We start from the raw sequence: 21,428 nt of genomic DNA, 5'->3' as shown, positions 1-21,428 counted from the left end.
CTATGACAACTATGCTAAAACATGAAAGAACAGGCAGTATATAAAGTTAAATCTATAAAAGCAGAATGTCAAATGGTATGTAAACTCATTAAAATTATGTAAAAACATGTATATATGGATGAGGTTCAGAAGATAATATACAAATTTTAACATGGTTGTGTTAGAAGAGCGGGATTACAGATGATCATTTTTTCCTTTTCTCAAAATTCCTTTCAATGTTTTTGCTAGCCCATGTATCATGTTAACCTATATTGGTCAGCAAATAAGTTTGGCTGCATAATAAGATCTAACATATTGGCAAATTAAAAGATTATAGTGTATTTCTCTCTCATATATATCTCCAAATATATAAGCCATGCAGAGCTGATACAGTGGTTCTACTATGTCGAACCTCAAGTTCCTGTCTTTTTATTCTGCCATCCCTTCTTCTGAGTGGTCTCAGATGGCTCATCATCCTGTTTGTATTCCAGCCAGTGAGAAGAGGGAAAGGGCAAGAGGCAAGCACACTCTATTCCTCTAGAAGCACAGTGCCTGATACACAAGAAGACAAAAATATTAAGTGAATGAATGAATGATCAACTCTACAGTGACTCTAGTTTTGAAAGACCCAAGCAGGGAAATCCTTTAATAAAAGATATTTCACATTACTAGATATGGGCCTCTCATGTTTTCTCATTGACCTTAGAAATATCAGGAGTGTGGAGAGTAAGATGCTTGCAAGCTAGTGGGAAAATATTCTATTGTTATTTATACCCATTTAATCTTGGAGGACTGACTCAAGCTATAGGCAGATGCCTCACCATAGGCATATGCATTTCACTTAGCTCCACTAAACCACTTCATCCAATCTCCTGGCCAGCTAATCTTCCTATAACCTTCTGAGTTCAAGATCATAGCTGGTGGTGTTAACAGAAATCATCCCAACTGGGTCTGTAATAATAAATGTCAAAAAGACTTGTGGGTAAATTGTTATTTCCCTTGCTTCTAGCTTGAGGCACGTACAATATCTACTGAATTCAGAGATACATCTCAGGGAGTATCTGTGTGTGAGGAGAATAGAAGTGCTGCTACCCAAAAGGGAGATCTTGTTTTCAATTCAATTTGCTGATTTCTCAACCAAATTTAGCATTATGTGAATACTCAATTATAGCTTTTTATGCATGCCTTATAGATAAGTTGGTAAAAATCCTTCAACTGGAGGTAATTTAAGCAGGTGCAAAGATAAATCAACACAAATGTGAAGAGATGTTCTTCCTGCTAAATTATTACTAATCTTTACCTTAGATACTACAATTCCTGCTAAGGTGTGACAGGATGTTGACGGTTTATAGAAAGTATTTGGCATGTTAATATTCCTAATGTTTCCTTATGCTGAAAGTATATAACATTCATTATACATTATATGACTTCCTGGTATGGCACATAGGAGGCCACTTGTAAGTCAAATTATTCATATGATATTGCCTCTGAAGTGATACAAAACTTTAGTCCTCATATAACCATTGATTTTTAAAAACGTTTTCTTGAGAGAAAAAAATTTTAAGAAACTCGAGGGCTAAAACAGTCACCAAATTCCAAAATAAAAATCATTATTTTCCTTGTAAATCAGACTTTCCTCTTGGGTTCCACATTAGTTGATGCCAAGACAATCCACCTTAGTCACTTGATGGTATCTACTGTGTTTCCTATATTTCCAATATCCAAGGAGGGGCCCACAGTACCCTCCTCCTCTCCTCTCAACTAGGTAACAACTAATAACTTCCTAACTCTTCTCTCTACCAAAAGTATAAAACTTGAATTCCTTTCCTATAACATTTAAGGTGTATCCTAATTTGGATTCATCTAACTTTCCAGCATTATTTCTTTCTACAAACCCCCAGCATACCTGATCCCTAAATGAGTAAAAACCATTCATGCCTTTTTGTTGTTGTTCATACTATTCCAAGTCTAAAACGCTGAACTACTATCCCCTTCCTTCTTCAACAAGATAAAAATCCTGTTCTTGTGCTCAGTTCAATTGCCACTTCCTTAGTTAATCTTATTCCAATACCGTCAGGAGGAACTCTTTCCACCTTGCTCACATGACATTTTATTTGTTCTGTGTGGCATTAATAATAGCATAACAAATATGACAAAATAAATATAATGTTATTATTTTTAAGGCTTTACTATGTGCCAGATAGTTTGCTGAGTAAGCATTAACTCACTGAATCATTATCATTATTATTCCATATCGTGGGGGCTTCTATAAGATTAAGCAACTTATTTAAAGCCATGCCCCTAGAAAGTAGGGAATTTGAATCCAGATCCTCTGACTCCAGAGATAATGCTCTTTTTAGAGCATTCTACCTGATACTGATAATATTTAGAACTCTATCTCTCTGTCTAAACTATAAGTTCTTTGAGATGTGGGAGTATGTCTTTGTAACTCTGCATATTCACAGTGTCTAACACTGCGTTTCATGCATAATAGCTGCTCATTTTTTTTTTTTTTTTTTGAGACGGAGTCTCGCTTTGTCGCCCAGGCTGGAGTGCAGTGGCGCGAACTCGGCTCACTGCAAGCTCCGCCTCCCGGGTTCACGCCATTCTGCTGTCTCAGCCTCCCGAGTAGCTGGGACTACAGGCGCCCACCATCACGCCCGGCTAATTTTTATTTATTTATTTTTTGTATTTTTTTAGTAGAGAAGGGGTTTCACCGTGTTAGCCAGGATGGTCTTAATCTCCTGATCTCATGATCCGCCCGCCTCGGCCTCCCAAAGTGCTGGGATTACAGGTGTGAGCCACCGCGCCCGGCCCATATTCTTTAATGAATAAATGGAAAACAGGATGTGGAAGTTTGAGAACTCTAGTATAGTTTTCTTAAGTCTAATAGTTTTCTTATACTACTCCTTTGTTTCCTAGCATTCAGATCCTTAGCTCATTACTGCAGATTACAAAAACTGCATATAAACCATAAAGAAGAAGCTGCAGCTGAAACAGGGCTCTGAGACCCATGTTAGCTGAACTGTCCTGAGAAGTGAAGCTATGAAAGTATCACATGATGAGCAGCCCAACCCAGGCTCAACACTTGCGAGTCAGCTAGAAATATAATGGCAGTGTGAGCTAATTTCCACACACAGGCAACAGTTTTGTCTAAGCCACAGCATCCCAGCCCTCCAAGCATTACAACTACAATACTTATTGAGCAATAACAATTGCTAGATGCAATTCAGAATGTTGAATTGGGCATCATCTTTACCCAAGAGACTTGTAATTTAAATTCTACAGGCATACAGAAACTTAAGGAGGAAAGAAGGCAACAGCTTTCTCTCCTCTGTCTCCCACCCCCTACATGTAAACAATGCAATATTCCTCCAGCAATTCAAGATACCCCCTGGATACTGTATTAGGCACTCAGTGAAGAAGAGTTAACTCACTGAGGCTGAGGTGATAGCATTTAGCGTGCTGGAGTAGTGACTTGCCATATAGACTCCAGTGTCCCAAACAACTTAGTACAGCTTCTAAATGTGGTTAATACTCTAACATAGTTTATGATGTGAGATCAAAGATGTAGCTAAGGTTGGACCTAGAAAAAAATTGTAAATGAGCTGGAAATATAAATTGCACCTCTCCTAATAGCATTACCTTCTGTTCTTTGGTATATGCCTCTTTCATTCCACTAGGCATCATCCCATTTATAATTTCAACTAATCTCTACTGAACATTTAACTGGCAATGAGCCAATTAATGCATTACATTTTAAAGTCAATTTTTATTTTTATCAAAGTAATACATGTACATAATTTTAAAAATAAAACATGAGAAAAATGCAGTCCCCAAGCCAAACTCCCCTTCAGCTCCTATTCCTGATTCCTTATGGTAACCACTTTTAATTTATTTTTAGCTATTTCTTTTGATGTTTACATCCATTTTCTAATAATGTGCTTACACTGTTATTTCTTGATTTTTGAATAAACATTATTTAATTTACTTCATTCTATGGAATATGGGTCACCTCTTTTAATATAACCATCCCCGGACACACATACCCAAAACACGTATATATTTCCCCTTCTCCATCTTTCCAACATAATTGTGGCATACATTTGGGCTAAATCCACAATTAAAGTTTATATAACTATGAATCTATTAACATTATTTACATCTCAGTTTTGGAGTATATTGTAATTACATTTCTTATACAACTTTATTTCCCAAGAATTTATATTTGTGTCTATTCTTTTGGGTTGCTTGATTTTCTACATAGCTGTCATAAACTCATTCTCAAATGCTCCATTGGACTGAAAACTCTTCTCAATATAGTCAAACACTTCCTGTAATCTATCAGCTTAATCTGTTTCTTGGAGACATCCATATGGACTTTCCTGTCCTTCTGTTAAATTCTGGACTGCTTTCTAGGATGCTGGATATCTGCCATTATGGGGTTTCCTTTGCCAGCATCCTGGCAAAGATCCAGATCCTTTGCCTCTCTCCTGTATTAGATCCCTTGTCTTTTCTATTCCATGACTTCCTCTTTCTGATTTTACTTCTTCATCTTAATGGAACATATCTTCCCATACTTTCTTGAAAAAATGGTACAAGGGCAGTAACTTTGTTGAGACTTTACATATCTGAAAACACATTTACCCTCGTATTTAGATAGGTATAGAATTTTATTTTGGTAAGTATTTTTTCTCAGAAATTAAATAGCATTTCTCCATGTTTTCTAGTTTTTGTTAATTTGTTTTCTTTTCTTTTATTGTTTGTTTGTTTGTTTGTTTTTAGAGATGGGGTCTTGTTCTGTCACCCAGGCTGGAGTGCAGGGGGTGCAATCAGCTCCCGACAGTCTCAAACTCCTGGGATCAAGCAATCCTCCTGCTTCAGCCTCCCAAGTAGCTGGAGCTTAGTTTTTTATTATTTGATAATCCAAAAGAGTGAACATCAGTGTAGTCAGTGGCAGAACTAGGCTTACAGCCTATATCTAATTCCAAGCCCAGGAATATTCTTCTCCTATGACATCCAGCCTTTGTATACTAAAGTATGAAGTTATAAATTTGAAATATTTCCAGCAGTAGCTGCAATTTGATAAGGGACTCATTTGCAGAACTAAAGCTTGGGTCGAAGAAGTAAAGTTATGATGGTAAAACAAGATATGTAGTTAAATTGAGGGTCAGGACCCCTGAAACCACAGGATATAACTGGTCTTCTATTTCTATTAAATGTGTCAAGTTGGTAGCATTCCCCAAAGTTTCTTGGGACTCCAGAAATTGCATGTTGGGAGATAATTCTCCACGGGTCTCTCACATTTCTGCACGTCTTTCAAGCAGAAACATTGACTGCCTCTGTTCCAGACTATTGTTTCAAGCAATCATCCATGGGTGATACAGATAGTGTTTTGCTCTGAAGCAAAGGGCAATTTTGCCTTCAGCTCTGGAATATAGAGACAGTGTCTCCTAGGGCAAAAGACAGACATGCTTACGGCCCATTATAAATGATTTGGGTTCTCTGAACTCAGGGTTCTTCATTTACAATACTCCCCATTGCATGTGCAAATATCACCTGCTCCTCTTCACATTGCCAGGCGGTATTCGAGGTTTAAGGGGCTGGCATAAATGCTGATATTCTGTCTACTGTTAATGCTGTAAGTAATAAACTGTCCTTGGTCTCTGACCCAGGAGTATTATATCTTCTGCCAGCATCCACGAAACTGACAGGCTAACTTAGCTTGCAAATAGGATACAATTTCAGGCCCTTTTCAGCTTTTGAGACATATAACCAAAATATACAGAAAAATAATTCAGGGAGTATATAGATTAAAAAGAGTTTCCTATTTAAAAAAAATTTTTTTGGGGCTTGGAAATACAGAATTAAAACCCAACCACAGTCTAGAAGTCCAATATACTTGAAATTTGGCTTCAACAAGTTAAATATTTTTCCAATGCACCTAAAGTGCTTAGGTGTTTCTTCTTAGTATTTGATATTTCTATGACCAAACATTCTCTATTTACTTTTAAAGAGCTTCCACAAAATTCTTATCCTGTAAGATATAACTATCTGGTGCAGTGGCTCACGCCTGTAATCCTAGCACTTTGGGAGGCCGAGGCAGGCGGACTGCCAGATCTCAGGAGTTCGAGACCAGCATGGGCAACACAGTGAAACCCCGTCTCTACTAAAAATACTAAAAATTAACCGAGCGTGGTGACGTACGACTGTGGTCCCAGCTACTGGGAAGGCTGAGACAGGAGAATTGCTTGAACCCAGGAGGCAGAGGTTGCCATGAGCCGAGATGGCGCCACTGCACTCTAGCCTGGGCTACAGTGTGAGACTCCATCTCCAAAAAAAGAAAAGAAAAGAAAAGAAAAAAGATATAATTATTTGGGAGGTAGCTGGGAAAAGGATCCTTTACAATTAACTAAAGTCTTCAAGGTCTATTTCAATTATTCTTATAGACCCAAAACCCAGTAGAATATCTTAAATGTCTTAGAAATGCTTAACTTGAAGGATAATATAAGGAATGTCTTTTGAATGCATGGCCTGTATTCATTTCTACTTGCAGCATCATTAGCAACATCAGTGAATACACTGAAGACTGTGAACTCTGACCTCGTAAAGTAGTACACGTGCAGCATTACTGCAGGTTAATCTTCATCATCACTGTCACTCTTTAAATACCCAGACAAGACATAGTGTCAAGAAGAACACATCTGTTTGTCATCATGCAACATGTAGTCCTGACCCAATGAGAAAGAACAATCCAGAGCCTCCCATATATAAGAGGAAGTCTCTGGAACACTGTAATTCTAAAAAATTCATTCATTGCCTGTTACCTCCCAAGGTCATCCTGGTGCAAAGGTCACCTAATAAAACTACAGGAAGGTTCTGGGATGCACCAAAACAGCACAATGTTGAATTTATGCCACAGCTGTGGTAAAGGGAAAAGAACATAGATTGTGGATTCAGGAAAATGCTATTCAAATTCTAGTTCCACTCTGAGCAGTAATGAAACTTTGGGTATATTTTTTTACCTTCTCTGAGCTCAAATTCCTTATCTAAAAATTGTGATACTATTATATGAACTGTGATAAAACCTGACAAGACTGTTTTGAGGATTACAATATAATGTTATGTGCAAAATGTCTGACACATAATGAACTCCTAATAGGTATCTGTTGAATCTAAACTGCAGAGAAGGCCCTGAGCAGTGCTAGGCCTTCCAGATTGACATGATACGGAATCCTCAGACCCATTAAAAACTTGATGAGCCGGGCGCGGTGGCTCACACCTGTAATCCCAACACTTTGGGAAGCCGAGATGGGTGGATTACCTGAGGTTGGGAGTTCGAGACCAGCCTGACCAACATGGAGAAATCCCATCTCTACTAAAAATACAAAATTAGCCAGGTGTGATGGCACATGCCTGTAATCCCAGCTACTTGGGAGGCTGAGGCAGGAGAATCGCTTGAACCTGAGAGGTGGAGGTTGTGGTGAGCCAAGATGGCACCACTGCACTCCAACCTGGGCAACAAGAGTGGAACTCCATCTCAAAAAAACAAAACAAAACACCTGATGAAGCCGGGCTCAGTGGCTCACGCCTGTAATCCTAGCACTTTGGGAGGGCAAGGTGGGCAGTCAGGAGTTTGAGACCAGCCTGGCCAACATGATAAAACCCCGTCTCTACTAAAAATACAGAAACTAGCCAGGCGTGGTGGCAGGCGCCTGTAGTCTCAACTACTCAGGAGGCCGAGGCTGGAGAATCACTTGAACCCAGGAGGCGGAGGTTGCAGTGAGCCTAGATTATGCCACTACACTCCAGCGTGGGCAACAAGAGCAAAACTCCATCTCAAAAACAAAACAAAACAAAACAAAACAAAAAACCTGATTGCATCACTTTGCCTACTTAAAATGAGTCTATTTTTTCCTATGTTAGGTAAAGTACCCAGCACCTTCAGTAAATAAGCATCAGTCAGCTCTAGATAAAACAAAAAAACTTTATAGCCGAGCTAGAGTTAACCTTATTTCTGAAATTATTACATTAAAATAAAAGTGAAAATAGATGGATTTATACCTGCTAATAGAGAGTCTGAACGCCAAATAGGAAATTTGGGCTTTATTCCATAAGCAATAATGACAGCTTAAGAAAAATTATTCTGATAGCAATACATGAAATGGTTTGGTGGTGGTCAAAAAATAAAGTAAGAAAGATCAAGGCCAGACACTGTGGCTTGTGCCTGTAATCCCAGAACTTTGGGAGGCGGAGGAGGAAGGATCACTTGAAGCCAAGAGTTCAAGACCAGCCTGGGCAACAGAGCAAGACCTGTGTCACTCCAAAAAAAAAAAAAAAAAAAAAAAAATTAGCTGGGCATGGTGGTACATGCCTATAGTCCTAGCTACTCTGAGAGGCTGAGGTGGGAGAAATGCTTAAGCCCAGGAGTTCAAGGTTACCGTGAGCTATGATCACACTACTACATTCCAGCCTGGGTGACAGAACAAAACCCTGTCTCTGCCAAAAAAAAAAAAAAAAAAAAAAAAAAGGGAAACAAAGAAAGAAGGAAGGGAAGGAAAGAAAGAAAGAAAGAAAAAAAGAAACATCAGTAAGGAGGAAATTTAAGTATTCCGGATCAGAGGCATCAGTCATTCAAGTAATGTTGGTAATATTCATGTATCTGATATGAAATCAAAAAAACCTCTTACTGTCTGTAAACTGCTCATGGAAAATGAGTAAATAGTTTACCCTTCGGATGACAGTGAGTTTATCATACATCAGTCCTAGTAACCACTTAACAAAATAATTTCTTCAGGTAGTTAGGTTGATTTTTTTACATATCATTCTTAATAATAACATGGATATAAAAATACATCTTGGTTTCAACAGACACTTTTGTATAACATTTATTTATTCTAACATAAACTCTTCATTTTTGAGGGAGGAACATAGAAAAGTTATCTTGAAATGATAAGATGAATTTGAGAGTTCAGTGAAACAACGTCAAACTTTTGGTTTAAGCTTTCAGTTTATAAACATGTTAAGTTTTTTTATATGATCAGTATAGGAAATGGGCATTGACGCTGAGTACTCTATTACAGGGCTGTATGAATGCAGAAGGCTCACAAGTTGAAGGAAATTGTAGCTAACATTTCAGGTTATTCAGGGCAGAAGAAAACATCTCATTATTTGTGTTTCATTTATGACTGGAAACTCATCCTCTCAAATATTGCCATGATTTTCAGCAAGCAAGATCATTTAGGTTTACCATCTCGGGGACTATTATGAAATATTGGGTGGACATTACTGGGTTCATGTGCTTGTTTACTTCTTTCATTTTTCTCTTTGCTGACCAAAGGAAATTACAAACCATTATGTGCAACTGTGTATCATTACAGATTTATGAGAGAATAAATTACTCCTTTGACAGATTTAAGAATGCAAAAGCCTTAAGGAGATGCTTTCCCCAAAATATAATTCCATTTCCCACTCCCAAAATTGGTCTCTCTCAAACTCCCTTCTCATCTGGAACTACTACTCCCAGTGCAGAGAAAACAGAACATATATATGTATATGTGTGTGTGTGTGTGTACATATATATATATGTACACACACACACATTATATATATATATAATTTGAAATTTCATTCACTCTACTATAGTCAATTCTTCAAATTCATAATTGTATTCAGTATTCATCTTAATGGCAAGATCAATCTTATGGAAAATATCAGTTCTGTAATAACAAAGAAAGGAGTATAAAAGCTCATGAGTGGTAAACCATGCCCCTCAAAGTATAACAGTTTTAACGCAACTAGAACTCAAATAATGAAGGCTAAGAACTAAGACTAAGACTTAATTCCAAGACTAATAATTCTATACTCAATGATTTTGAGTATGGAATTCTCAAATAAAAGGAAGAGTTAAACTCACCAAAAAGATCCAAAGAAACATAGTTTGATGAAGTAATGAACAACTATTATGCCAAATGCATAGTATTAGTAAATCTTCACACAGTCTTGATTAGGTAACATAGTAAGAAAGTCAATAATTGGTAAGGTGACCAATCAAGCTGTTAATAAAGTGAATTCCCCTCAGTACTAGAATAAAGAAGATAAGCAAAACTGAAGTGAAAAGAAAAGAATTGTGGTAGACTGTGAAAGGTGGCCCACAAATTTGCATATGTGACTTTGTACCACTATGACTTTGTGCACTATGAGTTTGTACCATATGGATGAGCCTGAACTAGCCTACTAATGATGATAGATACATGGCTATCACTTCACCAGACATAGAACAATCACCAGAGATGTGTGGAACCATCCTAGACAATCTAGCTATCTTTTTTGATGGAAGAAATACACAGTCAGCCCACAAAACTGGGAGAAACAATAGATATTATTATAATTCACAAAGCTTTGGATAGTTTATTATGGTGCAAAAGCTAACTGATAAAGAAAATGGTACTAGAACTGAAGTGCTGCTGTTACAGCAACCTGAAATATGTAGCATTAGCTTTGGGACAAGGTGATGGATAGAGGCTGGACAAGTGATAGGAAAACTGTTAGCCAAAATTGAGAAAATAGAGAATAAATTGTTAGGAGCAAGAAAAGTGTTAAGAAACTGCTATAGCACTCAGGAAAAATGGCAATCTGTATTATATAGTAGTGCAACAATAGCAAAACGGTTGCCTATGATAATATGGAAGATAGAAAATTTACCCGATGGGCCAGGCGTGGTGGTTCACACCTGTCATCCCAGCACTTTGGGAGGCCGAGGCAGGCAGATCAGCTGAGGTCAGGAGTTGGAGACAAACCTAGCCAACATGGTGAAACCCCATCTGTACTAAAAAAATACAAAAATTAGCCAGGCGTGATGGCGGGTGCCTGTAATCCCAGCTCCTCAGGAGGCTGAGGCAGGAGAATTGCTTGAACCTAAGAGGTGGAGTTTGCAGTGAGCTGAGATCGTGCCACTGCACCCCAGCCTGGGCAACAGAATGAGACTCTAAAGGAAAAAATAAAAATATAAAGAGAGAAAAGAAAGAAAGAAAGGAAGGAAGGAAGGAAGGAAGGAAGGAAGGAAGGAAGGAAGGAAGGAAGGGGAGGGGAAGGGAGGTGAAGGGAGGGGAGGGGGAGGGGAGAGGGAGAGGAGGGGGAGGGGAAGGGGAAGGGGAAAGGGAAGGGGAAGGGGAAGGGGAAGGGGAAGGGGAAGGGAATTTACCCAATGGATTAGAGAATCAGCTAAGGAGATTCCCAGGCAAAATGTTGAAGGAGTAGATTTTTTTTAATTGTATAAGATAACATACAAAAACAAGAGAGAGCTAAAGAAAGAACTGTGCAGTTTTCCTGCAGAATTCATAAGCAATAGAAAGGAGCCAGGACTTGAGAGCTGGGGGAAAGACACTTCATATTTCTGGTCTCTCTAGCCATTAAAAGATTCTCAAAGTAATAAATGACTGGCTGGGTGTAGTGGCTCATGCCTGTAATCCCAGCACTTTGGGAAGCCAAGGTGAGATGATCATTTGAGGCCAGGAATTTGAGGTTACAGTGAGCTATGATCACGGCACTGCACTCCTGCCTTGGCAACAGAGCAAGACCCTGTCTCAAAAAAAAAAAAAGGAAAGGAAATGACTTCACAGTGAAGATCCAGATCAAGGGTGTGGCTGAAAGGCCCCTTGTTAAACAACTGAATGGTATAAGGTGGTGCCTAGAATCTTTCTTTCTTTTTTTTTTTTTGAGATGGAGTCTTGCTCTGTAGCCAGGCTGGAGTGCAGTGGTGCGATCTCGGCTCATTGCAACCTCCGCCTCCCGGGTTCAAGCGATTCTCCTGCCTCGCTTCCCAAGTAGCTGGGACTACTTGGGAGGCCACCACGCCCAGCTAATTTTTGTATTTTTAGTAGAGATGGGGTTTCACCATGTTGACCAGAATGGTCTCGATCTCTTGATCTCGTGATCTGCCCACTTCAGCCTCCCAGGGTGCTGGGATTACAGGCGTGAGCCACCACGCCCAGTCGGTGGTGCCTACAATCTTAAGGATGTATTACAGCAGCCTGGTATACAGCCCAAAGATGAGAGTGACTTTCTCAAAAAGAATTAGTGATGTGGTCTTTAGGGCATGGAATAGGCCCAAATCATATTCATATGCACAAAGTTCCAAAAAGTTTTTAAAAGATTTAGACTGATAAAAATCCCTGCAAGCTTGGACAAAAGAAAAAGTTCAAAATGAGAAGATTTCCCTGGGCCTCCAAATTTTCACATACAGGAAGCAGGCTAAGAAAGCCACCCAACTGCAAACATGAGCTATTTTTTGTTGAAAACGAAGAGTGTCTCAGAGGGTAGAGGAAAGAGCCCATAGTATAACAAACCTCCTTCCTCTGAGAAGAACATTAGAGGACAGTAAGTTATGGAGTTGAGCCTTGGAAGAACTGGGGCCTAATCAAAAAAACATTCTCTGCTTCTTGAATAGAGGGACCCCAGCAACATCTGACACGCTAGACTTCAGAATTTTTACGGACTACTAACTGTTACATCTCTCTCATTTCTTCCCTTCTTTAAATGGGAGTATTTGTCGCTCTATTTTAAGTAGGGTATGGGGGCAGATAGCTTCAAGAGGAGCTGCACCTGAAATGCTGCACCTTATCCACTTCTAAACTAACTGCATATCACAAGATCATAGACTTCAATACTGATACCTTGGAATAAAATAATGGTGGGATTTTCATGAAAGCAAGGATTTTTCTCTGTTTTGCTCCTTGTTGTATTCCAAACACCTAGGACAGTGATAGGTTCATGATAGGCCCTTAATAAATATTTATTGAATTAATGAATAAACTCTTTAAAAAGTTTAAACTCACATGTCGTTTCATTGCTCTTTTTGTATCGTATTAGCAGACATCTGTAGTTTTCATTGCCAAAAAACAAAAAACACAGGCCAGGCACAGTAGCTTATACCTGTAATCCCAGCACTTTAGGAGGCTGAAGCAGGAAGATCACTTCAGCCTAGGAGGTTAGGGCTGCAATGAGTCATGATTGCCCCACTGCATTCCAGCCTGGGTGACAGAGCAAGATGCTGTTGCACAAACAACAACAACAAAACCCCAATGTGACCTAAATGTGGTATCCTGTTCACAATAGTAGTTACTTTCAAAAACTGGTAAAACCTCAATGTGAATCCAGCCACTTGCTCAGAGGAGCATCATAAGGAAATAAGAGAAGTCCTTCAAAGCTCCTAGTGAGCTGAGATCAGCTTGTACCCTGAAGCATGAGATTCTATTAGTACCTTTTCTTAGTATTCATAACTACAGTATTATGACTGGTCATACAATTATCTAGCTTTTCTAATTCGTCTCTTGACTGAATCTATGACCTCCCAGGCTAATAAATTCCACAGGTTGGCCATATATTGGGCAAAGAAATATTTTCCTTATGCTTTTTAAATTCTAAATTTATTTCAGCCATTAATTTTACAGAATGAGTGACCCTTGTCTTAACAGTTGGAAGACATAAAATTAAGTAAATTGGACCTCCAATAAGGATGTCATTTTAGCAGTTTTGTGTGGTAATGTTTCATTTATCATGTGAACATGTGGCTGTGTTAGAAGAGTATGAATAGCTAATTATTTTCCTTTCAGATTTTTACTTTCACAGTAGAACAGAAAGGAAATTTCAGGATAAAGATAAAGAGAAAAGAAAGAAAACAAACAAGGGATATATGACACTGTCTGGATCATGGACTGCTGTCATTCTACCTGTGTTCTTTAAAATTGCTGTGGTCTAAGATAATAAGATAAAGAAAATGGATTCAATCAGTTTTAAAGCTGAAATTTTCCTGGGTAACAATAACAGCATTTGACTATGTTTATCCCTTAGATTAGAAGCAAATGAAAGAAAAAGGATTTGCTGTGGACGGAATTTTATTCTTAAGGCTAATGCTGTCTGTAAAACAATTAACAAAGTATTTTTTAATATAATTACTGCCTGGGATCTGTGTGTATGTGTCATTTTTCACAGTCTGTTTCATTGAAATGTATAAGGTCAGCTAACAAGAAGCAGTTTGCTGGCCAGGCATGGTGGTTCATGCCTGTAATCCCAGCACTTTGGGAGGCAGAGGTGGGTGGATCATGAGGTCAGGAGTTCGAGACCAGCCTGGCCAACATGGTAAAACCCCAACTCTACTGAAAATACAAAAATTAGCCGGGCATGGTGGAGCATGCCTGTATTCTCAGCTACTCGGGAGGTTGAAGCAGAAGAATCACTTGAACGCGGGAGGCGGAGGTTGCAGTGAGCCGAGATCGCGCCACTGCACTCCAGCCTGGGTGACACAGCAAGACAGCAAGACTCCGTATCCAAAAAAAAAAAAGAAGAAGAAGAAGCTGCTGTCTGCTGTCTGCTGCATGATTAATCAGGAATCAGGTTGGGGCCCTCAGTAGGATTAAGCCTTGGAATAAACAAGGATTATTTATTTATTTAGCTTTGGTAATTTGGAAAAGCTTTACTCACTGAACTAATCACAAATTTTTTTGTAAGAACACAAGATTCCCCATTATTTAAGGTTACATTCCCAATAACCTCTTTTTTTTTTTTTTTAGACAGCGTCTTGTTCTGTCACCCATGCTGGAGTGCAATGGCTTGATCACAGCTCACTGCAGTCTTGACCTCCTGGGCTCAAGCAATCCTCCCACCTCAGCTGGGATAACAGGCATGCATTACCATGCCTGGCTAATTTTTGTATTTTTTGTGGAGATGGAGTTTTGCCATGTTGCCTAGGCTGGCCTCAAACTCCTGGGCTCAAGGAATCCTCCTGCCTTGACCTCCCAAATTACTGGGATTACAGGCATGAGCCACCGCATCTGGTCCCAATGATCTCTTTTAGGAATAATACGCAATCTTAATACAGAGCAAGAAATGGTGGACATTGGGGACTAAAACAGTGAAGCATTTTGCCACTGATGGGTTTTAGAGAATGAAAGTGTGCACACTGATAAAATAACTAATATTGCAGATTATAATGTATTGTCAATCAATATCTGCATATGTTGGCACACATGCATTAGAAAAAAAATTACAGCTGGAAAGAATTTTGCAATCATATGGCACAACTTCAACATTTCAGTGAAGAGGAACTATGAACCTGAGAAGTGATGTGCACAAGGTAACAGAGCTACTTAACGGAAGGCAGAAATGTTGGGCAACAGTGCTGACTTTCTTCAATGGCAACAATTCTGACTAGGTCATAATAACATCTTGAAAAAGGAGAACCCTCTGACATGTGACAAAAGTCTAGTCACCTTTAAGATTTCACCCCAGGCTGTTTTTTGCTCAAGCCCAGATAAATCTGCTCTCTTTCTCCAGAGTCTGGAATGCTAGAAAGACTCTTGTACTTTGGGCACAATCGGTGGAAAAGCAACTTAGAAACTTACAAGGAAAGAGTTGCAGTGGTGCTTCTTCCTCCATAATCTCCCTGCCGAAAGATTAGGGTAACTAAAGTCTTTTCAGTAGTGTAGCCTTCAATACATATGACAACACTCATGAGTGTGTTGATCTAATATATACTAAGATATTATTTCTAAAAACATATGATTCGAATTTTCTTTATACTATGACAAATAATTATAATATTAGGTCACATATTATGGGTCTGGCCAGAGGCATGGAATCATGCTACTGTTGCTTCTACTACCACTAATTCTCTACTCTACAGAGATATTTTTATGCTTTGTATGTCATTCTGTCACATGAAGTGTGTTGTAATGAGTATATTTATGAGTCTAGCCATTGGGAGTGGAAACTGATGTATTATGTAGCCTTGCACCTCATGAGCAGCTGAATTATAATACAGATCTTAACAGCCAAGAAGTCTGTAATCAGAGAAAAAAAGAATTTCAAAACATAAACCATGTTCTTGGCACTAGCCTTGAATACTGGACATTCATAACCCACAAGTGCCCAGACTATAAATTTGCAAGTTGCATTAATATGGCAGTAAAAGTCACTCTTCTGAAAGCTGCACTTGTAAAATATTTATAAATTCACATGGTTGTTCCTGGCAAATATCTACATCTGTCAGCTCTGTCTTTTTGCTCCCAAAGCAGCAGAGTTGGTGTCCTGTGTAATTCACAATATGTTCATAAAAAATAATTTTGAAAAATCAAGATAGAAGATATTTTATTCTAGGGGGCAATATATCTGCTCCTCCAATGGTGTGATATTACTATTTGATCTCCTGAGATCTTTTCTCATCAAGTCTTTTCCTCTGAACAAGATTCCAAATTAGCAAGGCAAGTCCTGTGGAGTTGTCTTTAAAATCTCACATTAATATGTACAACACAGGCCGGGCACGGTGGCTCACATCTGTAATACCAGCACTTTGGGAGGCTGAGGCAGGCAGATCACCTGAAGTCAAGAGTTTGAGATCAGCCTGGTCAACATGCTGAAACCCAGACTCTACTAAAAATTCAAAAAATCGCCAGGGGTGGTGGTGGGCACCTGTAATCCCAGCTACTTGAGAGACTGAAGTGGGAGAATCACTTGAACTCGGGAGGCGAAGTTTGCAGTAAGCGGAGATGGCACTACCACAGTCCAGCCTGGGCAACAGAGTGAGACTCAGTCTCAAAAAAGAAAAAAAAAAAAAAAAAAAGTACAACACAGTGGAGTTTTTCCTTCCCAAGTCAATATGTATATCAGTGTCACATGATAAAGGAATTTTCTACGTATATAATCTCCCTATAGTATTTAGGAGATGCTTCATATAGGAGACCTTCTAGATAGACCTGTCCAGATAATTTGTTTTTTCTTAAGACAGGAAAAAAAATTAAAAGACATCAGATTACATTTTCATGTAGATGTATACCATACAGATGTAGTCCACTATTTCTAGTGGGGAGAAAGCCCCCCAATATCATACCTACTAACAGACTGAGTACTTGACAATAAAATATGCTGTTGTATTTGTATTTGTTTAATGTTTACTGCCATCTAGCTTTTCCTTCCCTCTCTCCCCATGAAAAAGGATTTAGGGGCTGGGCACGGTGGCTCACGCCTGTAATCCCAGCACTTCGGGAGGCCAAAGCAGGTGGAGCACAAGGTCAGGAGATCGACACCATCCTGGCTAACACGGTGAAACCCTGTCTCTACTAAAAATACAAAAAATTAGCCAGGCGTGGTGGTGGGCACCTGTAGTCCCAGCTACTAGGGAGGCTGAGGCAGGAGAATGGCGTGAACCTGGGAGGCCAAGCTTGCAGTAAGCCGAGATCGTGCCACTGCACTCCAGCCTGGGCGACAGAGCAAGACTCCGTCTCAAAAAAAAAAAAAAAAAGAAAAGAAAAAGGATTTAGGTTGTTTATAATGCAAACATAATTGTTATAAAGACAGAACAGTTAAAGGTGAGATCAGAGATATAAAACACCAGATAGTATTATAGTCCTTAAATTTGGGGAGGTAATGCACCCCTTTGAGAATCTGATGAAAACTTTGTGCTCCTTTCCCAGAAAATGCAAGTAAGTATATACAAACAAACAAAACACGTAACACACACTTTTGTATACAAACTTAGGCATTCAGAGACCACCAATACCATTCCACAGACCACCACAGAGGAAGGAGAAAGAAAATGTATATCAGGAAACTAGAATAAAATTATTAGTACCATTAAGCATGAAGTTTAGCTCTAACTTTTAGTCAATACAGAAGGGAGAATTCAATGGGTTTCATAGATCTCAATGTTTAACAAAGAAATACACATCAGGTTTTCAGGAGACATATTTTGAGAGGAATTTGTCAGGCGGATGAGTCTCAGATTTATTTTATTTTTTATTTTTTTTGAGACAGAGTCTTGCTCTGTCACCCAGGCTGGAGCGCAGTGGCGCGATCTCTGCTCACTGCAACCTCTGCCACCTGGGTTCAAGTGATTCTCCTGCCTCAGCCTCTGGAGTAGCTGGGATTACAGGTGCCCCCCACCACATCTGGCTAATTTTTGTATTTTTAGTAGAGATGGGGTTTCACCATCTTGGCCAGGCTGGTCTTGAACTCCTGACCTTGTGATCCACCTGCCTCGGCCTCCCAAAGTGCTGGGATTACAGGTGTGAGCCTGGCCTCAGATTTATTATTAAATAGACAATGAACAATGACTTTAACAGGAATTTTGCAAAAGTGCAAAACTATTTTCACATGGCCATTTTTATATTGTTCGCTTAATAAATCCTGAGGATATTCTTAATAAGTAGTAATTCTTATGAGTAGTTATACCAACTGAGCCTAGATAATCTGGCTTCTGTATCTGACCTGACATAGCAACAAATGGTTTCTCTCTAGAGAAAGCTCCAGTATTCATAAGGCGCAATGTGCTTGCAGCAGCCTTCCTGGAACTACAGCTAAGAAGCTGCAGCATCAGCAAGGCCTCCTGAGAAATTGTACAGACTCACTAACCCACACACCTGGCAGGACTCATGTGTCAAAAAGGTGACTCTAAGCAAGATGCCAAGAAATACATGAATTTAAAAGGCAAAACTAAAAACTATAAATAGGTTAGAGTGGGAATGAAGGTGTATCCTACTTGATTTCTGCTCACTGTGGAGAAGCCTATGGTTTATGCACTGATCTTATTTTGTCCGTTAAAGCCCCTCCAATCAGGTATATCACCTGGGGAATGGGAACACTGATTCCATACTAACTGAGGAGTAGAAGAATTCAAAGCTAAAGAACGAAGAATATTATTGCAGATTAAGAATATCATTAGACAGAAATTGTCTGATTACGTTGATTCATTACATGCTATGCTGGTGATTAGCAGCCCAAATGATATACATACACTTTTCTTTTCCAAAGAAATTGTCATGTAATCTTTTTAAAAGCAGTATGGACTGATACCTTACCAAGCCAGAAGAACAAAATTTCTTTTTCAGATGCTTATGACAAAAGGACTTGGAATTATCTGTCTAAATAATGTCAAAATAGCCATTATTTCCTTCCACAAATGAAGGAACAGGATTGGGGATTAACTTCGTAGGATTCAATTAATTTTGCACTTGGCATAGTATATGGAAACAGTTTACAACATTTGGACTTGGAGACTCTGGGTTCAATATTTAAACCATTGCTTGAGATATAATCAGTGGATAGAAAATTCTAAGAACAGCAGCCCTACTCCAGAACTTCTAGTGGGTGACATCTGGGGTGAATTAAGTTTCTGTTCAGTCCCAGCTTTAGCTACAGATGTGGAGGTGTAAATGTGCTTTCCAGGAACTGTAGATTATATGAACATGATGTAGGCTACTTTTATTAGGAGTTCAAGTACCACATTTCCAGAAATATGAAGAATGACAGCAAGGAAAAAAGCCTTTAGAGCTTAAATTACAACCACATCTAATGAACTCAGAGGTGTTTTTCGCTTACTAGGGTATTGCTTTTCAACTCCTGTAGCTTAAATGAATCTAGTGATCATAACAGTAAATATGGTTTCCAAAGGTATCCCAAGGGGTATCATTAGTCACATATTACATCCTTTTCTAATTTGTACACTTTCCATGTTTCAGGACTTCACAGGACTGCTGAAACCTCCAGAATTTCATGTTTCCCTCAGCAGTCTACAATAACCCTTAATCTGAATGACATGTATTATTTCCTCAGCAAACATGTGATGTGGGAAGCTTAGTAAAAGATTTATTATAAGAAAAGGCTCGATGTTTTATTTCCTCCCCTAATTGAATTCATTATTGCTCTCTGTTTAGAAATCCTATGTTGATGTATTACACCTCAGGACAACTATGCACATGCCATCTGCAGCAGGAAGGTTTATTAGACTACAAATCAGGATACAGATGTTGGAAGGAAAGCTACGTATGCTAAGTCATAATACATTAAAGCACATTTTAAATCTATATATCATGGTGGTCCAGCAGATTTTTATTTTTTTAAATCAGGTATTGGTACTTATGAAAATTCAGGAACTAGAAGCCCTCTTCATATACACAGTAGATAAAGTGATAAGCTGCTGAGGTGATAGGTATAACCCTGTAGATGGGGAAAAGGACTAAGTAACTTCAAAAGAAAAAGCTCACATTCTTATTCCATAATACTAGTGAAAAGATCCACATTTAAAGTCAGCATTCTAAACCAAATGAGCAGATAAGTCTTTTGGGAGTGTAAATGATCACAGTTTTATTGATCTTTTTCACAAATTTAGATTTTCATCCATTTACTAGAAGAGCATTTATTGAGTACCTGTTACTTGCTAGGTGACACTAGGATGTGCTCTAGGATTTTATTAAAACGAGACTCAGTTATATTATTTTGATGTAAGAGGAGTTGTTTAATTTTTCTTCCTTTCTCCAGCTGTTCAAGTTCAGGCCCAATAATGGACAAGTTGCCCCCAGAAAGTTTACAAGAATATATCAACTACTTCATTGGTTGAAAGAATTAGAGGAACCTTGGTCAGCACAGCTCAGAGGATTGCTTTCCTGAGAGATGACGTGATTCTCTTCCATTAGACTCACAAAAATATAACTCAATTGTATCAATCTTAAACAAATAAAATCTAGGATGCTCACATTTTCTAGAAGGATTAATGTTCTGTGGATCTATTGATCTTCTACATTCTTCTTAAAGTATCCAGGGTAATCATTAACAATACTTTGTTTTGATTTACTTGCCTGGTGGCTGAGGCTCTTCCAGCTCTCTGCAATACATTTGCGCTTTATTCATCATGCTTATTCTGTAGATAAAGACAACACATTACTGGCATTTGTAATTGGGAGGCTTAAAATTTTTAAAAATAAAATTAGAGATAATCTAATGTTTAGATTAGGGTTAGATTTTTAAATAGGGTATAGAACTTCAAAAGAAGGTGGTTTTCTCTTTCCCTGGAGATATTTAGAAAACAGTCTACCTTTGGTCTTCCGGGAAGCACAGGCAAGGGCAACGATTCAAGAAACCACTGTAAAAATGCAGATCTCGAAGATGGCCGAATAGGAACAGCTCCGGTCTACAGCTCCCAGCACGAGCGACGCAGAAGACGGGTGATTTCTGCATTTCCATCTGAGGTACCGTGTTCATCTCACTAGGGAGTGCCAGACAGTGGGTGCAGGTCAGTCGGTGAGCGCACCGTGTGCCAGCCGAAGCAGGGGCGAGGCATTGCCTCACTTGGGAAGCGCAAGGGGTCAGGGAGTTCCCCTTCCAGGGGTGACAGACGGCACCTGGAAAATCGGGCCACTCCCACCCGAATACTGTGCTTTTCCGACGGGCTTAGGAAACGGTGCCCCAGGAGAGTATAGCCCGCACCTGGCTCAGAGGGTCCTACGCCCACGGAGTCTCGCTGATTGCTAGCACAGCAGTCTGAGATCAAACAGCAAGTCGGCAGCGAGGCTGGGGGAGGGGCGCCCGCCATTGCCCAGGCTCGCTTAGGTAAACAAAGCAGCCGGGAAGCTTGAACTGGGTGGAGCCCACCACAGCTCAAGGAGGCCTGCCTGCCTCTG

At 39.3% G+C, this 21,428-nt stretch overlaps 1 protein-coding gene across 2 annotated transcripts in view; it reads right to left on the bottom strand.

The window, feature by feature from the left end:
* The window catches only part of SKAP2 (src kinase associated phosphoprotein 2), a 259,980-nt gene extending 238,956 nt beyond the window's left edge, over positions 1-21,024 (bottom strand). Inside the window, exons 1-2 of one of the 2 annotated variants that reach the window (XM_054559360.2) lie at positions 20,843-21,024; positions 20,607-20,668 (exon numbers count right to left, since the gene is read on the bottom strand). In XM_054559360.2, coding sequence (XP_054415335.1) covers positions 20,607-20,668; positions 20,843-21,009 — 229 coding nt within the window. In that variant the 5' untranslated portion in view covers positions 21,010-21,024. The remainder of the gene's footprint in view (positions 1-20,606; positions 20,669-20,842) is intronic. The other variant, XM_054559361.2, reaches the window with a different exon arrangement.
* Positions 21,025-21,428: the final 404 nt, after the last annotated feature.

The sequence above is a fragment of the Pongo abelii genome, chromosome 6 (assembly GCF_028885655.2).
Source record: "Pongo abelii isolate AG06213 chromosome 6, NHGRI_mPonAbe1-v2.0_pri, whole genome shotgun sequence".
Taxonomy (NCBI): domain Eukaryota; kingdom Metazoa; phylum Chordata; class Mammalia; order Primates; family Hominidae; genus Pongo; species Pongo abelii.
The sequence above is the reverse complement of the archived record's forward strand: the minus strand, read 5'-3'. Positions and strand labels throughout refer to the sequence as shown.